At 50.3% G+C, this 22,589-nt stretch overlaps 1 protein-coding gene across 2 annotated transcripts in view; it reads left to right on the top strand.

Annotated features, from left to right (window-relative positions):
• LOC134983111 (zinc finger protein ZFP2-like) overlaps nt 1–22,589 on the top strand; it is a 120,961-nt gene that overhangs the window by 31,089 nt on the left and 67,283 nt on the right. For both annotated transcript variants that reach the window (XM_063948826.1, XM_063948825.1), the window contains exon 4: nt 21,762–21,859. In XM_063948826.1, coding sequence (XP_063804896.1) covers nt 21,762–21,859 — 98 coding nt within the window. The remainder of the gene's footprint in view (nt 1–21,761; nt 21,860–22,589) is intronic.

The raw sequence follows: 22,589 nt of genomic DNA, 5'->3' as shown, positions 1-22,589 counted from the left end.
CAAATCCCAATAGCCACAGGAGGAACATAGGGATGTTGAATCCGTAAGACACCATGAGTGAAAGTATGAATGTCAGGCAGAGTCGCAATTTTTCTCTGAAACCACACCAACAAGGCCGAAATATGAACCTTGAGGGAGGCCAGTGGAAGGCCGAAGTCCAGGCCCTGTTCCGGAAAAGCCAAAAGTTTGGCAGTACTGAACTTTTACGAATCATAATTCTTAGCCATACACCAGGTGAAGTAAGAATTCCAGACCCTATGTCACGATCCGGGTATCTGGACGCCATTTCTTACCCATCAGATGCCTCCTAAGGCTGGCTCAGCGCTCCAGGACCGGATCCCATCTGTTATCCTGATGTGTACATTCCTGTATCCTCTCCTGTCACTCTGGGACGCTGTCACAGTAAACGCCATATTATACCTGGCATGGCGTCTCCCGCGACCTCCGCCGCCGTCCCTGAACTTCTGCATGCAGAGTGTCTGAGTGGCGATTACGTCAGCCGCGGCCTCCGCTGTGTCCGCGTGGTTGGATGTGCATCTGTCAGCCTGGCGCCTCCTGTCTCCGGTGGCCGGCGCCGCCATTACTGTTTTCATTACCACATGGATTACAAACCAAACTTCCCTCCAAGTGTCTGCATGGGCGCAGCCATCTTGGATTCTGTCAGCTGATCATTTCCACCAATCTGTTCTCAGTATTGATAATCTGCATAATTGCCTAGCCAATCCCTTCCTTGCTGCAGGTATAAATACACTGTGCCTGAGCAAGGAAGGCGTCAGTGCTTTGGTTGTCAAACCTAGTTCCTGTTTGTCTCTCTCCTGTGATTGTCTTCCAGGTTCCAGCTCCTGTCTCAAGACTTCCACCATAGAGACCCGCACCAGCATTCCACCTGCGGTGTAGCCTGACTCTCTAATCCATTGTGGATTCATCTGTTTCCAGCTACAACATTACCTGCTTCCAGCTCAGCTTCCAGCAGAGTACAGCTTCCCTTAAAGGGCCGGTGTCCTTTCTACACTTTACCACTCTCCACCGGTATTATTATTTCTCCGCTCTCAAGTTCTACATTTCCGTTCATATTTCATCGCTCCCAAGTTCATTTATTATTTAACTGGTTCCAGCCAGTATCCACTCCGTGCTAACAACAGTCTGGTTCCAGCCAGTATCCACAGCAGCTGTTTTATCTTCAGCAACCCAGCTTTTCCTGGAACACCAGCTGGCACAATCCTGGGTTATCTCCATTGCTACAGTCGGGCCTGGTAAGGACTTTCCATCTAGAAGATCATAAGAACTATCTCACACTACCAGTGCCCTGTGGCTCCTGCCATCCTGTAGTACCCAGGAACTGTATTTATTCTTTGCTGACTTTTACGTTTTCTTTTACTGCTGCTGTGTTGCGGAGTTGTCATAATAAACATCATTGACTTTTATCCAAGTTGTCGTGGTCACGCCTTCGGGCAGTTATTATTCATGTTACTTACATGTCCATGGGTCTGATACAACCTCCCAGGTTCCGGTACATCTCAGCCCCTACAACTGAGGCTGCCTCCCGTCAGCTCAGGCCCTCAGTTGTGACACCCTATATTAAATCAGAGCCAAAGCCAGTTTACGGGCTTTCAACATAGTTTGAATGACCACCTCCAAGAATCCCTTGGCCCTCAGAACTGAAGCTTCAAGAGCCACGCCGTCAAAGCCAGTCGGGCCAGATCCTGGTAGACACAAGGGCCCTGAACGAGGAGGTCTGGGCATTGCGGAAGTAAAAGAGGACGTTCTATTGAGAGACCCTGCAGGTCTGAGAACCAATGCCATCTGGGCCACGCTGGAGCTATCAGAAGTAGGATTCCTCCTTCTTGCTTGAACTTCCTTATTACCCTGGGCAGGAGTGACACCGGAGGAACACGTATGGCAGCCGAAAGTTCCATGGAATTGCCAGGGCATCCACGAATGCTGCTTGAGGATCCCTTGTCCTTGCTCCGAAGACCGGAACCTTGTGATTGTGTTGGGACGCCATCAGATCTACATCTGATAGGCCCCACTTGTCCACTAGGAATTTAAATACTTCTAGATGAAGGCTCCACTCTCCGGCGTGTACGTCCTGACAACTGAGGAAGTCCGCTTCCCAGTTGAGGACCCCCGGAATGAACACTGCCAATATGGCTGGCAGATGGCATTCCGCCCATAGAAGAATCTTTGACACTTCCATCATTGCCATGTGGCTTTGAATGCTGCCTTGATGATTTATGTATGCCACCATGGTGGCGTTGTCCGACCGTACTTGAACAGGCCTGTTCTGTACCAGAGGCAGGGCCAATTTCAAAGCATTGAACACTGCCCGCAACTCCAGAATGTTTATCGGGAGGAGAGATTCCTCCCTGGTCTATCGACCCTGAAGAGAGTGTTGCTCGAACACCGCACCCCAACCCCGCAGACTGGCATCCATTGTTAGAAGGACCCAGTTGGAGATCCAGAAGGGACGACTCCTGCTCAGTTGCTGGTCCTGTAGCCACCAGGTCAGTGACAGGCGAACCTCCGGAGTAAAAGAGATCATGTGAGTCCTGATCCGGTGTGTCAGGCTGTCCCATTTGGAAAGGATTAACCTCTGCAGAGGGCGGGAATGAAATTGAGCATACTCCACCATGTCAAAAGCCGACACCATGAGGCCTAGTACTTGCATCGCCGAGTGTATCGACACACGTGGGCGAGATAGGAAGCATCTGATTTTTTTCCTGAAGTTTCAGGACTTTCTCTGGAGACAAGAACAACCGTCGGTTGTGGGTGTCCATAAAGCCCCTAGGTGCACCATGCTCTGAACAGGTACCAGTGAGGATTTCTTCTAGTTGATGAGCCACCTGTGGGCTTGCAGGAATTGGACCTTCAGTTCCAGATGATGGAGGAGAACCTCTGGAGAGTTCGCCAGGATCAATAAGTCGTCCAGATATGGCAGGATCCTGATATCCTGACGGTGGAGCATAGCCGTCATGACCGCAATGACCGTGGGGAAGATTCTCGGAGCCGTGCTCAGACCAAAAGGTAAGGCCTGGAATTGAATATGTAGGTGCCAATAGCAAACCGTAGGTATTGCTGATGCGACACTGCAATAGAAGTATGCAGGTAAGCATCCTGTATGTCCAGGGATACCATATAGTCCATGGGCTCCAAAGCCAGAACAACAGAACGAAGAGTTTCCATCCGGAATTTGGAAACTTTCACAAATTTGTTCAATGAATTGAGGTTAAGAATGGGCCGGGAAGACCCATTCGGTTTCGGAACTAGGAACAGTGTTGAATAGTACCCCCTGCCTCGCTGAGCCAGAGGCACCGGCACTATCACCCCTGTGTCTAGGAGGGATTGTACCAACAAATAGAGAGTTTTTGCTTTTACCGGATCCGAAGGGATGTTTGTTGAGCAGAACTGGCGAGGGGGACGTTTTTTGAAAGAGATGGCATATCCGTGAGGGACGACTTCCCTTACCCAGGCGTCTGAAGTGGTCTGTAACCACACCTGAGCAAACCGCAGAAGTTGGCCTCCCACCCTGGGGTCCCCCAGGAGGAGGCCCGCCCCGTCATGCAGCATGCTTGTCTGTTTTGGAGCAGGCTGACGGGCAGCCCAGGAACACTTAGGTTTGGGCTTAGTGGATTTGGAAGTACGAGCCTGTTTCGGGTACGCCTGACCCTTTGCTTTACCTGTAGGTCGAAAGGAGCGAAAGGAAGTACTTTTATCCTTCGGAGCCGAAGGATTAGTACTAGGCAGACAGGCAGTCTTAGCGGATGCTAAGTCAGCAACAATTTTATCGAGATCCTCCCCAAAAAGGATATTTCCCTTAAAGGGGATCACCTCCAAGGTCTTTTTAGAGTCCAGATCTACAGACCAGGACAGCAACCAGAGAATCCGGCGAGCCAGAATGGACGTAGTAGACGCTTTGGCCGCCAGGACACCAGCATCAGATGCCACCTCCTGAATATAATGGGAGGCTCTAATAATATATGAAAGACACTGTCTAGCATTATCAGGAAAATCCGACGGTAGTTCCGCTTCATCTTCCTGAACCCAGGCTTCAATAGCTTTTGCAGCCCTAGAAGCCGCAATAGTGGGCCAATGCACAGCTCCTGCAAGAGTGTAAATAGACTTCAAGCAACCCTCCACACGCTTATCCGTCAGTTTCTTCAGAGAGGTGACGGTAGTGACAGGCAGAGCAGAGGACACCACCAGACGCGCGACCTGCGACTCCACCGGCGGTGGTGTTTCCCAATTTCTACTTAACTCTGCAGCAAGGGGATAACGAGCTAGCATCTTCTTAGACAGAATTTCTTTCCTGGGTACTCCCAGGATTCCTGACGTATATCAACCAAATGGTCAGAATGGGGTAAATCTAATTTAGTAACCTTCTGATGCTTGAAATGATCAGGTTTCTAAGAGGTATCTGGAGGCTCTACTTCATCATCAATTTGAAGGATCAGTCTGATAGCCTCCAAGAGGTCAGAAACATCCACCTGTGTAATATAGTCCCCATCAGAAGCGTCTGCATCAGTGTCTGAGGGGTCAGTATATGCACTATCTTCATCGGAAGAAGTATCCAAAACATGTGTGGATTGTGAGGAAGTAATGGCCCGCTTAGAGGATTCCTTGGTCTTAGGCGGGCGAGGTTTAGGTTTGTTTTTTTTGCCAAAGACTGATTTAATTGCTGTAACTGAGAAGACAGATTATCTGCCCATGGCGGATTAATTGCAGGAACAATGGTGGTCGTTCCGAGTTGTTCGCTCATTGCCGATTTTCGCAACGGAGCGATTAAGGCAAAAATGCGCATGCGCATGGTTCGCAGTGCGCATGCGGTTAGTATTTTAACACAAAACTTAGTAGATTTACTCACGCCCGAACGAAGATTTTTCATCGCTGAAGTGATCGTAGTGTGATTGACAGGAAGTGGGTGTTTCTGGGCGGAAACTGGCCATTTTCTGGGAGTGTGCGGAAAAACGCAGGCGTTTCAGGGAAAAACGCGGGAGTGTCTGGAGAAACGGGGGAGTGGCTGGCTGAACGAAACTGACTGAAGTGATCGCTATTTGTGAGTAAATCTCGAGCTACTCAGAAACTGCTAAGAAATTTCTATTCGTAATTCTGCTAATCTTTTGTTCGCTATTCTGCTAAGCTAAAATACACTCCCAGAGGGCGGCGGCTTAGCGTGTGCAATGCTGCTAAAAGCAGCTAGCGAGCGAACAACTCGGAATCACCCCCAATATGTGGCTGTAATGGCACAGGAGGTCCCACAGGGGGGCGCGAGTCTAGTTACAAGCGTAGTCAGTAAATTAGAAAAGGCAGCCCAAGGTGGGTCTTGGTGTGCCATGGGTGCTACAGGCTGACTGAGGGGTATAGAACACCCAGTACCTGAACCCTCAGCTGCTATGTTTTCCTCTGAGAAATCCATGGCGTCAGCACTGCACAGTGCAGGATCAGCCATGGATCTACCACCCTGTTTAGCAGACATCTGTAAGCGTAACCTTAGGGTGTAATAGTACAATAAAAGCAGATAAAATACCTGACCAAAACTCCCTGTATAGTGTGACTGCGAAGCTGAGCACAAACAGAGAATCTAAGAGGTATATGGTGACTGAAACACACACAGAAAAATACCAAAGTAGTATATCCTGTGAGACACTATATAAATGAGAACCCTGATGCACTTAGCCCCCCTCAGGGTACAGAATATAGGGATTGCACTATGTGTGAGATACACGGAATAGAGACCACACAGCAGCTATTGGCACACACAGTCACATGTACAATGCAGAAATTATTACAAACAACAATAAAACTGCACTGGACTAGCAATACTAAGTAACTGTACTACTAAGTAAAGCTATGTATATATACAGATATAACAATGCACAGTAATAGTGGATGTATATCATTACTTGTACTAAATAACCCTGATATGTAGAATACTTAAGTGTCCTGTAAATGCACAGCACTGATGATGCAGGCGGCTTTACAGAGGAGACATATCCCAGCAGTCCCAGGATCAGCACAGCTTGTGTGTAATGGCGCCCAAACGCTGACAGGGAGTGAGGGAGAGAGAGATATGCAGCTCCAGGGCGGCAACATTTCAGTAAATGGCGCCCTGGGGCTGGGGGAGGGGCTACAGGTCAGAGCCTTATCCCCTTGCTGGACTTCACCACCGGGTACTGCGGGGCCTATTTGCAATGGATTTTAATAAAACCGACCTGTGCCCCTTGCCCTGGTGGTCTAGTGGGGTCCCTGTACGGCCACAGTGTCCATGCCAGCGCGCGCGGTCCATCTTCTAAAGACCGTGTCAGATCACGATTTCAGCGGGTCCCGCCTGGGAGACCCTCTTACCACCTCCCTTGTAGATGAGGCCACGCGATCCAGGATAGCAGCGGCGGGTGTGTGCCTGATGATACCGGAGCCCTCCTGCTGTAAGTACCCGGCAACCAGAGCGCGGGAGTATATAGCGCCACTGGGGGAGGTGAGGGAGCCGCAGCACGATGTGTCAGACTGACATATAGCACTTCTAAGTACCTGTGCTGCGGCCCTTGAAGTCTTCTTTCTTCAAAAAGCTCTTTTCAGTGCTGCTCAGTGCAGCCCTCCCTGTTAGTGTCCTGCCTGCATTACAGGCACCAACTTACAAACTGAGCTCCAGTGCCTGGAGGCGGGGATATAGAGGAGGCGGCGCTATGCATCCTGGGAACAGTCAAAGCTTTTAGCCTGTTGGTGCCTCGGATTAAGATCCAACTCTACACCCTGATGTTATTCCCTGTGGAATACCAGTGTACCCCGATGAAGAAAATATTTTATATTGAATACGGTAGAATACAGGTAACCAATGGAGGGGCTGACAGTGGATCAGTAGACAGTGAATGTCTGGGGAGGAAGATTAGCCTCTTAGCTGCATTCAGAATGGATTGTAGTGGTAAGAGTCTCTTTGTGCGAAGACCAGTAAGAAGATCAATGCAGGAGATAATGAGAGCATGGATTAGAGTTTTTGCTGTGTCTTGTGTAAGGTATGGTCGTAGGTTGGATATGTTTCCTAGTTGTATGTAACAGGATTTAGAGACAGGTTGAATGTGGGGAACAAAGGGGATGGATATGTATGGACTGACCGCCGGTCACAATACCTGTTAGTTGGCGGGGGTGAGCACAATAAAGCCATGCAGCGGGTTCGGTTCCTGGCTGTGCTGTCCACAGGTTCTGTTCCCACTCTATGGGTATCGTGGACAACCACGAGTGGTAATAGTCCCTGTTGGTGGGCATAACCACATCCCAAACAAAGGACAGTTCAGAGTCGAGGATGACACCTAGGCAGCGAGCTTGTGGGGTAGGGATGATTGCTGAGTACTCAACAGTGATAGAGATATCAGGTTGGTAAATACTATTGGTCGGTGGAAATAAAATTTAATTCTGTTTTGGAAATATAAAGTTTGAGGTAGCGAGATGACATCCAAGAGGAAACGACAGAAAGGCATTCAGTGACATGGCCCAATACAGATGGTGACAAATCTGCGGAGGATAGGTAGATTGGGATCCTGTCTGAAGATCGACACTGTCTAGGTCGACAGTGTTTAGGTCGGCCACTATAGGTCGACAGTCACTACGTCGACAGGGTTGGAAGGTCGACAGGGTTTCTAGGTCGACGTGCTAGGTCGACATGCATTTTTCTCTTTTTCTCTTACGTCCTAGAGGATGCTGGGGATGCCGTAAGGACCATGGGGTATAGACGGGCTCCGCAGGAGACATGGGCACTCTAAAGACTTTAGAATGGGTGTGCACTGGCTCCTCCCTCTATACCCCTCCTCCAGACCTCAGTTAGATCCTGTGCCCAGAGGAGACTGGGTGCACTGCATGGGAGCTCTCCTGAGTTTCCCTGAGAAAGACTTTTGTTAGTTTTTTTTTGTTCAGGGAGCACTGCTGGCAACAGGCTCCCTACATCGTGGGACTGAGGAGAGAGAAGCAGACCTACTTAAGTGATAGGCTCTGCTTCTTAGGCTACTGGACAACATTAGCTCCAGAGGGTCGGAACACAGGTTTCATCCTCGTCGTTCGTCCCGGAGCCGCGCCGCTGTCCTCCTCACAGAGCCGGAAGATAGAACCCGGGTGAGTATTAAGAAGAAAAGTAGACTTCAAAGGCAGCAGAAGACTTCAGATCTTCACTGAGGTAACGCTGCGCGTCATTGCTCCCACACAAACACACACAGCGGGTACTGTAAGGGTGCAGGGCGCAGGGGGGGCGCCCTGGGTAGCAATAAAAACATCTAGGGACACTGGCATAGCAAATAGATACTGCGGAGGCAGTTTATTAATAAACCCCCGCCAGTATAAATAATTTGAGCGGGACCGAAGCCCGCCGGTGAGGGGGCAGGGCTTGATCCTCCAGCACTAACCAGCGCCATTTTCTCCACAGCACACTGCAGAGAAGCTGGCTCCCCGGACTCTCCCCTGCTGAACACGGTTACAGAGGGCAAAAAAGAGGGGGGGGGGGCACATTTCATGGGCGCAGTGAGTGTTTTTATATATATTTATATAAAAGCGCTGTACTAACTGGGATTTTATTCCAGTATCCGGTGGCGCTGGGTATGTGCTGGCATACTCTCTCTCTGTCTCTCCAAAGGGCCTTATTGGGGGACTGTCTCCATATAGATATATCCCTGAGTGTGTGGGGGTGTCGGTACGTGTGTGTCGGCATATCTGAAGCGGAAGGCTCATCTAAGGAGGAGGCGGAGCAGATGATTGTGGTGTCTCCGTCGGCAACGCCGACACCTGATTGGTTGGATATGTGGAATGTTTTAAATGCAAATGTGGCTTTACTGCATAAGAGATTGGACAAAGCAGAGTCCAGGGGAAAAGCTGGGAGTCAATCCATGGCTTTGACTGTGTCACAGGGCCCTTCAGGGTCTCAAAAACGTCCCCTGTCCCAAGTAGCAGATACTGATACCGACACGGATTCTGACTCCAGTGTCAACTACGATGATACAAGGTTACACCCAAGGGTGGCCAAAAGTATTCATTATATGATTATTGCAATAAAAGATGTTTTGCATATCACAGATAACCACTCTGTCCCTGACACGAGGGTGCGCATGTATAAGGAGAAGAAACCTGAGGTAACCTTTCCCCCATCTCATGAGCTGAACGCGTTTGTGGCCGGAGAGACTAGTCAGCCACACGTGTAATGGCGTCTGCGGCACTGAAGGGGTTAACCCTCGTGCCCGGCGCCATGTTACGGACTGTTTGAAAGTTTGTTTAATGGTGTGTTTTACTTTTAACATGTCATATGTAGTGCTCTGTGCACCATTGCAGGAATGCATGTTTAACTGTATCTATTTTATATTCAAGACAGGCTCTGTGTATATTTAAAGGAAAAATGCAGTTACTATAGATGTCTGAATAAGCAACTCTTATCCTCTGGAAATAGGAAGTGGCATGCTAATGGCTCTGTGCTATCAGAGAGGTGTGAAGGACAATACCTTTTGATGTGTAAGTTCCTTAGAGAGAGATGCTAATCACTGGGTCTATGGGCTTGGAACTTGTTTCATGTACCTGATTTAATTGACATACGAACGACCGATGTAGGAAGGAAGACTGTTTGTTTGTATTGTAGCATTCCTGTTGTAATCTCAAACACTGAGATTGCCTGGAGATGTGAATGACCAGAAACATTTGTATTTTGAAGATATGTGATAAATTTATCAACAGTGAATGTTAATCTTATACCAAACGTTGTCTGGGTGACAGGAAGGAGGATATTGTTTTATTGCACTTATATCCTTGTAAAATGTAATTTATTGGTATTTTGTAAAATAACCCGATTGGTTGGAGAAGACAGGGAGGGCTTACCCCCCTGTGGTACTGTGTGGAAAACTGACATAAAAAGGAGACCTGCGTGCCTCCAGAGTGGTAATTGTAACATCTTCTTCTGCTGAAAACATCTTGATTGTATGCTGTTGCCCCTAGCAATAGGGAGGAGCCTTTTTAAAGGTTATCTGAGCAATAAACATCTTTGCCTCAAGACTGCTTCATCTTGTGACCTACAGGGTTAGGCCAAACCTAGCCCCGTTCTCCGGCTGTCCAGGGAAGCACCTGACGTCTCCAAGTTCCGCCCTCCGCCAGCTACCGGTAGAGGCCTAGCAAGTGGCTAGTGGGGATTCGTCAACACCACACAGGTGTGGTAAGGCAGTGCGTCGGCACATACAGAGCAGAACCGTGGTTCCAAACGCCACGGCAGGTTAGGAGTTTGGTGGTGGCAGCAAAAACCCGCCCACAACGCAGTGGGTGGAGTCAGTAACAGGCGGTTACTGACGGTAAGCGGGAATCCCCTATGTGGTCAGGCCTCGTGTGACTTGACCTTCCAGTCTGTGCGCAGTCAACGGGACGCGAAAGCGGCAAGTGCTTTCGTACGGTACCGTCCTGTCACAGAAATTGGTGGCATAGTGGTGGGATAGTCCCAGGCGGCTTTTCATCACCTGATTGGAGAAGCCGAGTTACTCAGGAGAGGAGTAACTGCAGCGCAGGAGGACGCACAAGATGGCGGAATTCAGCGGAATGTCCGAGGATGATCTGGAGATCGTATGCCAGGAGAAGGGTGTGGATATCCCTTTCAACGCGTCCAGGAGCGTCATGCAGGCGGTGCTCAGGAGCTGGGAGGAGTCTCATCGGGTAGAGGTGGAAAACACTGACGGCGTCAGCATCGCAGAGGACGACCCAACAGTGGACCTTCGCACAGGACCGGTGAGATCCACAAGCCCCGCCCTCTCTCACAACAGCCATGTTTCCCAGCAATCCCTAGCTGGGCCAGGATCCCAACGTCCCAGGGGGGGCGGCCCGGATACCCTAGCAGATCGGCTAGCGGAATTGGGGGAAAGGGCAACGGAGCAAGAACGCATGCTTGTCATCCGGATGTGGCATGCAGAGCGGGCACCACAGGCCGTGGTACCCCGGGAGCCGTTGTCAGCTGTTGTACACAGATCGGGACGCATTCAGTTTGCCAAGTTTGCAGACAGTAATGGGGACATTGATGGACATTTACAAGTTTTTGAAAGGACTTGCAAACTACACGATCTACCCAAGTCGGAGTGGGTGAGACACCTTGTGCCCACTCTGCATGGAGAGGCCTTGGAGGCCTATCGAGGAGTGGCGACGGAGGACTGTGGGAACTACGACGAAGTCGCGAAGGCCCTCCTCCAGCGATTCTTCATCACTCCAGAGTCTTACAGGAAGAAGTTCAGAAACTTGCCCAAGAATCCTAGCAGCACCCATGAGCAGTTCGCCAACCAGCTGCGGCAGTACGTGGTGAAGTGGGTGAAGGATTCGGAAGCCACTACATGGGACGCACTGATTGACCTGGTCTGCAGGGAGCAGTTCTACCGCAGGTGCACCCCAGAAGTGAAGGAGTGGGTGCTAGATCGGGAGCCACCCAGCTTAAAGATGGCCGCCCAGTTAGCAGACAAGTATGTGGCAATTCGGCCACGGGGGCAGAAGCGCCCCGCCACAAGCCAGCTCCAACAGACTGTACCACCAAGGGGACCCCCCTCTTCAGCTCATCACCCCCAAAGACAAGCATCTTCCAACCCGGGTGCTCTTGGCCAGCAACCGCACCGCAGCGTCCCTGCAACTGATCAGAGATCATCGGTGCCACGACTGGAGAAGAAGTGCTACGGCTGTGGGAAAATCGGACATCTGAGGATGAACTGTCCTGCATCCCAAGCACCCCAGACTCGTGCCCCAAATCCGAGTGCTGGAGCCCGGATCGCTTGTTTGACGAGAGGAGATGAGCCTACAGAGACTGTTCCCCCTCCAGTCAGTCCGATGGAGTGTGGCGAGAGACAGGTGCACTCTGCGGAGAGAGTCACCTGCATGGCCAAACAGCCCCTACACAACATGTGGAGGCACCTGCAGCCAGTCCACGTGGGACCCCTGCAGGGAGAAGGCCTAAGAGACTCTGGGGCCTCAATCACTGTGGTGAGCCCCCAACTTATAGATCCTGCTGCAGTATTGCAGGGTCGCACTGCCACGATCACCCTGGCAGAAGGAACAGAAAAAGCGGTTCCCATGGCAAGAGTCTACCTGGACTGGGGAGCTGGACCAGAGTTGCGAGAAGTTGCCGTCATGGATGGTCTCCCAACTGATGTGGTCCTAGGAAATGATCTGGGTGGTGGGATCGTCACTATGTTTGTTGGCGCCATTCCCCGGAGTCAAGTTCCACAACCACCATTGACATCAGCTACTCCAGCACAGCCCAGCCCAGAGGAAAAGACTACAGCTGCTAGACAACTGCCAGCACAGCCAACCACAGCATCAACCAGCCCAGAGGAAAAGATCACAGCGGCTAGATCAGTACATCGACCCCGCATGCCTTTTGCCTCTGGTATGCCTACGTCCCCTAGCAACGCAGAGGATGCCGGTTCCAGCTCGTGTGATCCTGTGGGGGTGCCCAATGATGCTCCTGACCCAAGTGGTTTGCCAACTCCGGCGGTGAGTATGAGAAACCACACTGACTTTTCCATGACTGACCCCTACCAGACTGACCCTAGTAGTCCCCACCTAGATCCCCCTGTAGAGTGTCCCAATTTAGGAGAGATTGAGGGCCACAGGCAGGAGTTTAGGGAGGCTCAACTCTCTGACCCGTCCCCGACAGGCATGAGGCGCCACTCTGGCAGCGGCCTTGACAGGGTTGGGGCAGGAAGTTTGACCTGGCGGGAAGGGTTAAGGTACAGGGTAGACAGGAAAGTGGGAGGGGATAGACCAGATAGGGAATGTGTCCAACTGGTCCCCTCAGGGAACGTTCCTGCGCAACCGGTGTCGGTTGCCAGCGAAACCCCTTTGGACAGTAACCCGGAGACAGACCGTACCCTGAAGTGCCTGACACAGAGCTTACCCTGGTCTGGAATGTCGGATGACGCCCAGACCAACTGTAAGGCTGGTGCCATGCGTTGGCAGCTGGGGCACTCCAGTGGTTGTGTTGTCTCTGGGCCTCTGCCCATAGGAGAACCCTTGCAGCAAGTTGCTGTGGACATAGCAGGTCCCCTGCCTGTGCACAGTAGATCGGGGAAGACACGCAGCCTCCCTGTAGTGGATGCCACACAGGATCCAGAGGCTGGTGGTCTGGCCGCCATCACTGTGGCACAGGTAGTGGACGAGGAGGAAGGAGTAGGCCTAGGTGACAGGGTAGGTTTCCCGAGTCATAGGTCGACGGAGGAGGATTGGAGGGCAGGTCTGACAGTTAGGGCAGACAGTTGCCAGATGGGTATGACGGAGGTGCAGTGCCTGGGGCACCATGTGGGAGGAGACAGGGGTAGGCCCAACCCAGAGGGGGTGGAGGCAACCAGAGGCTGTCCCCGACCCACATCACCCAGACCGGTACTGACCTTAGAACCTGTAAGGCCCTACGGACACGTTGTCATTGACTTTAGTCCTGTAGTGAACCCCTTGACAGAGATGGCTAGGAAGGGCATTCCCAAGTCAGTGGACTTTGCACCCGCTTGCGAGTTGGCATTCCAGTCATTAAAGGAGGCTCGGGTACCCGCTCCAGTGCTGATGGCGCACATTCTTGACCAGGACTGTGTGTTACGAACTATTGCGCCACTGCACGGACTGGGAGCAGTACCAAGCCAGAAAGAGCCATATGGGCAGGAGCACCCTGTGGCCTGGTTGAGCAGTATACTGCTATTGTGGGAGGTGGGGTATGCCACAATTGGGACACCGTGGGTGGCACTTGTTTGTAACCGGCCCCCCACCGTGGTGACTTACCACCTACCTGTTAGGTGGCTGCAACCTACCTTGGGGAAATTTGACAGACTTTTGTGGTCGAGCCTTGAACTTGGACTTCAGGTGGACTATTTGAACATTGTGCACCCACGAAGAGAGGCCCACTACACTATGGATGAACTGTCTAGGCCAGAGCCTACACATCCCAGGTAGCGTCCCCTTCACCCCAACGGACTGCGGGACCAGGACCCAAATCGTTGGGACATGGGTCCCTGGTTGACCCGCTTGAATGGGGGGGGGAGGAATGTGGCCGGAGAGACTAGTCAGCCACACGTGTAATGGCGTCTGCGGCACTGAAGGGGTTAACCCTCGTGCCCGGCGCCATGTTACGGACTGTTTGAAAGTTTGTTTAATGGTGTGTTTTACTTTTAACATGTCATATGTAGTGCTCTGTGCACCATTGCAGGAATGCATGTTTAACTGTATCTATTTTATATTCAAGACAGGCTCTGTGTATATTTAAAGGAAAAATGCAGTTACTATAGCTGTCTGAATAAGCAACTCTTATCCTCTGGAAATAGGAAGTGGCATGCTAATGGCTCTGTGCTATCAGAGAGGTGTGAAGGACAATACCTTTTGATGTGTAAGTTCCTTAGAGAGAGATGCTAATCACTGGGTCTATGGGCTTGGAACTTGTTTCATGTACCTGATTTAATTGACATACGAACGACCGATGTAGGAAGGAAGACTGTTTGTTTGTATTGTAGCATTCCTGTTGTAATCTCAAACACTGAGATTGCCTGGAGATGTGAATGACCAGAAACATTTGTATTTTGAAGATATGTGATAAATTTATCAACAGTGAATGTTAATCTTATACCAAACGTTGTCTGGGTGAGAGGAAGGAGGATATTGTTTTATTGCACTTATATCCTTGTAAAATGTAATTTATTGGTATTTTGTAAAATAACCCAATTGGTTGGAGAAGACAGGGAGGGCTTACCCCCCTGTGGTACTGTGTGGAAAACTGACATAAAAAGGAGACCTGCGTGCCTCCAGAGTGGTAATTGTAACATCTTCTTCTGCTGAAAACATCTTGATTGTATGCTGTTGCCCCTAGCAATAGGGAGGAGCCTTTTTAAAGGTTATCTGAGCAATAAACATCTTTGCCTCAAGACTGCTTCATCTTGTGACCTACAGGGTTAGGCCAAACCTAGCCCCGTTCTCCGGCTGTCCAGGGAAGCACCTGACGTCTCCAAGTTCCGCCCTCCGCCAGCTACCGGTAGAGGCCTAGCAAGTGGCTAGTGGGGATTCGTCAACACCACACAGGTGTGGTAAGGCAGTGCGTCGGCACATACAGAGCAGAACCGTGGTTCCAAACGCCACGGCAGGTTAGGAGTTTGGTGGTGGCAGCAAAAACCCGCCCACAACGCAGTGGGTGGAGTCAGTAACAGGCGGTTACTGACGGTAAGCGGGAATCCCCTATGTGGTCAGGCCTCGTGTGACTTGACCTTCCAGTCTGTGCGCAGTCAACGGGACGCGAAAGCGGCAAGTGCTTTCGTACGGTACCGTCCTGTCACAGCGTTATTTGAAAAAGCTTGGGAAACTCCAGACAAAAAACTGCAGATTCCCAAGAGTATTCTTATGGCGTATCCTTTCCCTGCACAGGACAGGGTATTATTATTATTACATTTTATTTATAAGGCGCCACATGTGTTTCGCAGCGCCGTACAAAGGACAGTACAGGGGACAAAACATTGCATTACAGTAAATAAATAACAGAAATAGAGTACAGGTAACAGAGCACCACACATTCTCAAGACATAATACAGCTAAGATGTAAGTATCGAGGGAGTGATCATCGTACTACTAGAGGCTGGTGGCCATAGATGGAGATGAGCCTTTACTAGCAGGATAAAGATGGTGGTTGAGTAGGGGAGAGCTGTGAGTGAAATGTGTTGAGACGAGGGCTTAGATAACAAGAGGAAAGAGGGCCCTGCTCTGAAGAGCTAACAATCTAATGGGGAGGGGCGACAGACAGATGACAAGAGGTGCAGGCAAGTGGGAGGTAGCCTGATGGCAGTATGCAAGCAAAGCTGAGATGTTCACGGCATGAGGCAGGGGGGTGGAGGCGCGGCTTCAGCACTGGGTTATGTATCGGGAGGGTATGCTTTGATGAATAGGTGGGTTTTTAGTGCCCGTTTGAAGCTTTGCAATGTTGGGGAGAGTCTAATGGAGCGGGGGAGTGCGTTCCACTGAAGGGGTGCAGCACGGGCAAAATCCTGAACTCGTGCATGGGAAGCAGTGACCAGGGCGGTGGAGAGGCGACGGTCATTAGTCGACCGTAGGGGGCGGGAGGGAGTATGAAGGGAAAGGAGGTTGGAGATGTAGGGAGCAGTGGAATTAGAGATGGCCTTGTATGTGAGGGTGAGGAGTTTGAAGAGGATTCTGTAGGGGAATGGGAGCGAGTGTAGATTTTGTTGAAGGGGAGTGGCAGACGTGGTGCGGCGGGAGAGGAAGATGAGCCTAGCTGCGGAGTTCAGGATAGATTGGAGGGGAGCAAGATGGAGCAAGCGAGGCCAGTGAGGATGACATTACAGTAGTCAAGTCGTGAGATGACCAGTGAGTGGATGATGAGTTTAGTTGCACTCTGGGAGAGATATGGCCTGATACTAGCAATGTTGCGTAGCTGGAAACGACAGGGTATGGTGGGAATCCTCGCCCAGGGTGGACAAGGCTTTAACGCGCTTGTCCAAGAAGGTGGCGCTACCGTCTCCAGACACGGCAGCCCTCAAGGATCCTGCTGATCGCAGACAGGACACTACCTTAAAATCGATTTATACACATACGGGTGCATTGCTCAGACCGGCAATAGCATCGGCTTGGGTTTGTAGCGCAGTAGCAGCGTGGACAGATACCTTGTCAGCTGACATTGATACCCTAGATAGGGATACCATTTTATTGACCTTAGGTCACATTAAAGACGCAGTCTTATATATGAGAGACGCTCAGAGAGACGTTGGACTGCTAGGTTCGAGAGCCAACGCTATGGCGATTTCTGCTAGGCGAGCCCTGTGGACCCGCCAATGGACGGGTGATGCCGACTCAAAGAGGCATATGGAAGTTTTGCCTTACAAGGGTGAGGTTTTATTTGGGGAAGGTCTCGCGGACCTGGTTTCCACAGCTACTGCGGGTAAATCTACTTTTTTACCTTATGTTCCCCCACAGCAAAAGAAAACACCACAATATCAGATGCAGTCCTTTCGGTCGCATAAGTCCAGAAGAGGTCGGGGCTCTTCCTTCCTCGCCGGAGGTAAAGGTAGAGGGAAAAGAATGCCTGCTACGGCTAGTTCCCAGGAGCAGAAGTCCTCCCCGGCTTCTACTAAAGCCACTGCATGACGCTGGGGCTCCATTGAGGGAGTCCGCGCCGGTGGGGGCACGTCTTCGACTCTTCAGCCACGTCTGGGTTCAGTCAGACGTGGATCCTTGGGCGATTGAAATTGTATCCCAAGGCTACAAGCTGGAATTCGAAGACGTGCCTCCTCGACGATTTTTCAAATCGGCTTTACCAGCTTCTCCCCCAGAGAGGGAGATAGTTTTAGCTGCAATTCAAAAGCTGTGTCAACAGCAAGTGATTATCAAGATTCCTCTAATGCAACAGGGGAAAGGGTACTATTCAACCCTATTTGTGGTCCCGAAACCGGATGGCTTGGTCAGACCCATTCTAAATTTAAAATCCCTAAACCTGTACTTGAAAAAGTTCAAGTTCAAGATGGAATCGCTCAGGGCAGTTATCTCCAGCCTGGAAGGGGGGGATTTTATGGTGTCACTAGACATAAAGGATGCATACCTTCATGTCCCCATATATCCTCCTCATCAGGCGTACCTGAGATTCGCTGTACAGGACTGTCATTACTAGTTTCAGATGTTGCCGTTTGGGCGTTCCACGGACCCGAGGGTTTTCACCAAGGTAATGGCGGAAATGATGGTGCTCCTGCGCAGGCAGGGAGTCACAATTATCCCGTACTTGGACGATCTACTGATAAAAGCGAGATCAAAGGAACAGTTGCAGAAAAGTGTGTCGCTCTCCCTGAGAGTGCTACAGCAGCATGGCTGGATTCGAAATCTACCAAAGTCACAGTTGGTTCCAACGACTCGGCTATCTTGCTTGGGCATGATTCTGGACACGGAACAAAAGAGGGTTTTTCTCCCGATGGAAAAAGCCCAGGAACTCCAGAACATGGTCAGAGACCTGTTAAAACCGAAAAGAGTGTCAGTCCATCAATGCACTCGAGTACTGGGAAAAATTGTGGCGACCTACGAGGCCATCCCCTTCGGCAGGTTTCATGCGAGGACATTTCAGTGGGACCTTCTGGGCAAGTGGTCCGGGTCCCAACTTCAAATTCATCAGAAAATAAGCCTGTCCCCCAGGGCCAGGGTGTCTCTCCTGTGGTGGCTGCAGGGTGCTCACCTTCTCGAGGGTCGCAGGTTCGGCATTCAGGACTGGGTTCTGGTGACCACGGACGCGAGCCTCCGAGGATGGGGAGCAGTCACACAAGGAAGAAATTTTCAGGGACTATGGTCAAACAGGTGGCTTGTCTACACATCAACATACTGGAATTAAGGGCCATATACAACGGCCTACGATAAGCGGAGAATCTTCTTCGCGACCTACCAGTTCTGATTCAATCAGACAACGTCACAGCCGTGGCTCATGTAAACCGCCAAGGCGGGACAAGGAGCAGAGTGGCAATGGCGGAAGCCACCAGGATTCTTCGCTGGGCGGAAAATCACTTAAGCGCTCTGTCAGCAGTCTTCATTCCGGGAGTGGACAACTGGGAAGCAGACTTCCTCAGCAGACACGATCTCCATCCAGGAGAGTGGGGACTTCATCAAGAAGTTTTTGCAGAGATAACAAGTCTTTGGGGACTTCCTCAAATAGACATGATGGCGTCACGCCTCAACAAGAAACTTCAGAGGTATTGTGCCAGGTCAAGGGACCCTCAGGCAGTAGCGGTAGACGCCCTGGTGACACCATGGGTGTTTCAGTCGGTCTATGTGTTCCCTCCTCTTCCTCTCATCTCAAAAATATTGAGAATCGTAAGTTGAAAAAGAGTGCAGACAATACTCATTGTTCCAGATTGGCCGCGAAGGGCCTGGTATTCAGATCTTCAGGAGATGCTCACAGAAGATCCATGGCCTCTTCCTCTCAGGGAGGACCTTTTGCAGCAGGGGCCCTGCTTGTTCCAAGTCTTACCGTGGTTACGTTTGACGGCATGGCGGTTGAACACCGAATCCTAGCTGGGAAAGGTATTCCGGAGGAAGTCATCCCTACTCTGATAAAGGCTAGGAAGGAGGTGACGGCGAAACATTATCACCGTATCTGGAGGAAGTTTGTATCTTGGTGTGAAGCCAAGAATGCTCCTACGGAAGATTTCCACCTGGGCCATTTTCTCCACTTTCTACAGACAGGAGTGGATATGGGCCTGAAGTTAGGCTCCATTAAGGTACAGATTTCGGCCCTATCTATATTCTTTCAGAAGGAATTGGCTTCTCTCCCAGAAGTCCAGACTTTTGTAAAGGGAGTGCTACACATCCAGCCTCCTTTTGTGCCCTCAGTGGCACCATGGGACCTTAACGTGGTGTTACAGTTCCTAAAATCTCACTGGTTTGAGCCTCTTCAAACAGTTGAATTAAAATTTCTCACTTGGAAGGTGGTCATGTTGTTGGCCTTGGCATCTGCAAGGCGGGTGTCCGAATTGGCGGCTTTGTCTCACAAAAGCCCCTATCTGATTTTCCTTGTGGATAGAGCAGAGTTGAGGACTCGTCCTCAATTTTTGCCTAAGGTGGTTTCATCGTTTCATATGAACCAACCAATAGTGGTGCCTGTGGCTACGAGAGACTTGGAGGATTCCAAGTCCCTTGATGTAGTCAGGGCCTTAAAAATTTATGTAGCCAGAACGGCTTGTGTTAGGAAAACAGAGGCACTGTTTGTCCTGTATGCAGCCAACAAAGTTGGCGCTCCTGCTTCTAAGCAGACTATTGCTCGCTGGATCTGTAACACGAGTTAGTAGGCTCATTCTACGGCTGGATTGCCGTTACCAAATTCTGTAAAGGCCCATTCCACTAGGAAGGTGGGCTCTTCTTGGGCGGCTGCCCGATGCGTCTCGGCATTACAGCTTTGCCGAGCAGCTACTTGGTCGGGTTCAAACACTTTTGCAAAATTCTACAAGTTTGATACCCTGGCTAAGGAGGACCTCATGTTTGCTCAATTGGTGCTGCAGAGTCATCCGCACTCTCCCGCCCGGTTTGGAGCTTTGGTATAATCCCCATGGTCCTTACGGAGTCCCCAGCATCCTCTAGGACGTAAGAGAAAATAAGATTTTAAACCTACAGGTAAATCTTTTTCTCCTAGTCCGTAGAGGATGCTGGGCGCCCGTCCCAGTGCGGACATATTTCTGCAAGACTTGTATATAGTTGTTGCTTACATAAGGGTTATGTTACAGTTAGGATCAGTCTTTGGCTGATGCTGTTTTGTTCATACTGTTAACTGGTGGCGTATATTCCATGTTATACGGTGTGGATGGTGTGGGCTGGTATGAATCTTGCCCTTAGATTAACAAAAATCCTTTCCTCGTACTGTCCGTCTCCTCTGGGCACAGTTTCTCAAACTAAGGTCTGGAGGAGGGCAATAGAGGGAGGAGCCAGTGCACACCCATTCTAAAGTCTTTAGAGTGCCCATGTCTCCTGCGGAGCCCGTCTATACCCCATGGTCCTTACGGAGTCCACAGCATCCTCTACGGACTAGGAGAAAAAGATTTACCGGTAGGTTTAAAATCTTATTTTTTTTTCTTTACTTAACGATCCACGTGGACTACAATTGGAACGGTAATCTGTGCCGAGTAAGCGGTAGCGGAGTGAGGCAACTTGCCCGAAGCCGCGAGCCATGCGAGGGGACACGGTGCACTAATTGGGGTTCCCGATCACTCTACGAAGAAAACGACACACACAAAAAAAACCTCATGTCGACCTTTTGACCTGTCGACCTAGAAACCCTGTCAACCTTCCAACCCTGTCAGCCTTGTGACTGTCGACCTATAGTGGTCGACCTAGACACTGACGATCTATTGATCCACACCCAGGTAGATTTGAGTATCATCTGAAATCCAAAAAAGGTGATTAGTTTGCCAAAAGATGTGGTAAAGATTGAGAAAAGCAAAGGACCTAATACTGAGCCTTGCGGTACTCCAACTGAGAGAGGTAGAGAAGAGGAGGAGGAATCAGAGAAGCGGACACTGAAGGCGCGATTAGATACAGGTAGGTAGGATTAGAACCAAGAAAGGGCTGTGTATTGAAGACCTAGGGATTGTAGTGTTTGTATGAGAAGAGAGTGGTCAACAGTGTCATAAGCAGCAGAGAGATCTAGAAGAATGAGAAGTCAGTAATGTCCTTTAGACTAAGCTTTTCCCAGATCATTCACTACTCTAGTCAGTGCTGTCTCTGTAGAATGTTGGGAATGAAATCCTGACTGAAGTGGGTCCAATAAGTTGTGTGAGATAAGAAAGTGTGTGAGATGAGTGCAGGCAAGTCTCTCAAGTAGCTTGGAGCGGCATAGGAGATGAGACGGTAGTATGAGAGAGAGTTGGAATTTTGTTTTGTATTTATGGGAGTAATCAGTGTTCTGTAATACACAGTTCTAGTGCCGACACCGTTCCAAGGCTTTATGTAACATGTTAACGTTGTTAGCATCAAGGTGCCGACACACTGCTGCCGACAGTGACATTAAGGAGAATATCACTGTCCAATAATGGCTGCATCCCAAATAAGTATTACATGCTCCCTGCTTGCGCTGTCTCTCTCTCACTTTCCCTCTGTGTCTGACATAAAACACGGGCAGGGCTGACGTGATGATGGGGAATCACCGGCCCCTCAAATCACTGGGTAAGAGGAGACTGTCATGTAGTGTAATGGAGAGAGCAGCTATGGGGCCACCTAGATATACATCATCTGATAATCACATATATACAATGTACTCAGTCACTGTGTGTCTCCTACAGATGGGGCCAATAACAGGAATACCCCAGAGAGATGTCCCCGTCCTCTTTATTCCCAGGTCCATACAGAGGAGAATCACAGTGTCCCACAGGAGGGTCAGGTAGGTGGAATTGGGGGTTCACCAAATACCAATGTGGTGTGATCTGTTGAGAAACTGTGAGGGTTTTATACTGTGATATATTTTTCTCTAACGTCCTAGTGGATGCTGGGGACTCCGTAAGGACCATGGGGAATAGACGGGCTCCGCAGGAGACTGGGCACTCTAAGAAAGATTTAGTACTACTGGTGTGCACTGGCTCCTCCCTCTATGCCCCTCCTCCAGACCTCAGTTAGAATCTGTGCCCGGACAGAGCTGGGTGCATTTTAGTGAGCTCTCCTGAGCTTGCTAATAAGAAAGTATTTTAGTTAGGTTTTTTATTTTCAGAGAGCTTCTGCTGGCAACAGACTCTCTGCTACATGGGACTGAGGGGAGAGAAGCAAACCTACTAACTGCGGCTAGGTTGCGCTTCTTAGGCTACTGGACACCATTAGCTCCAGAGGGATCGAACACAGGAACCTAACCTTGGTCGTCCGTTCCCGGAGCCGCGCCGCCGTCCCCCTCGCAGAGCCAGAAGACAGAAGCCGGCGGGTTGAAGCAAGAAGACGTCAAAATCGGCGGCAGAAGACTCCTGTCTTCATATGAGGTAGCGCACAGCACTGCAGCTGTGCGCCATTGCGCCCACACTAACCCACACACTCCGGTCACTGTTGGGTGCAGGGCGCAGGGGGGGGGCGCCTTGGGCAGCAATTGATTACCTCCTGGCAAAAAAGCAGCATATATACAGCTGGGC

The sequence above is a fragment of the Pseudophryne corroboree genome (genome assembly GCF_028390025.1).
Source record: "Pseudophryne corroboree isolate aPseCor3 chromosome 3 unlocalized genomic scaffold, aPseCor3.hap2 SUPER_3_unloc_1, whole genome shotgun sequence".
Taxonomy (NCBI): domain Eukaryota; kingdom Metazoa; phylum Chordata; class Amphibia; order Anura; family Myobatrachidae; genus Pseudophryne; species Pseudophryne corroboree.
The sequence above is the reverse complement of the archived record's forward strand: the minus strand, read 5'-3'. Positions and strand labels throughout refer to the sequence as shown.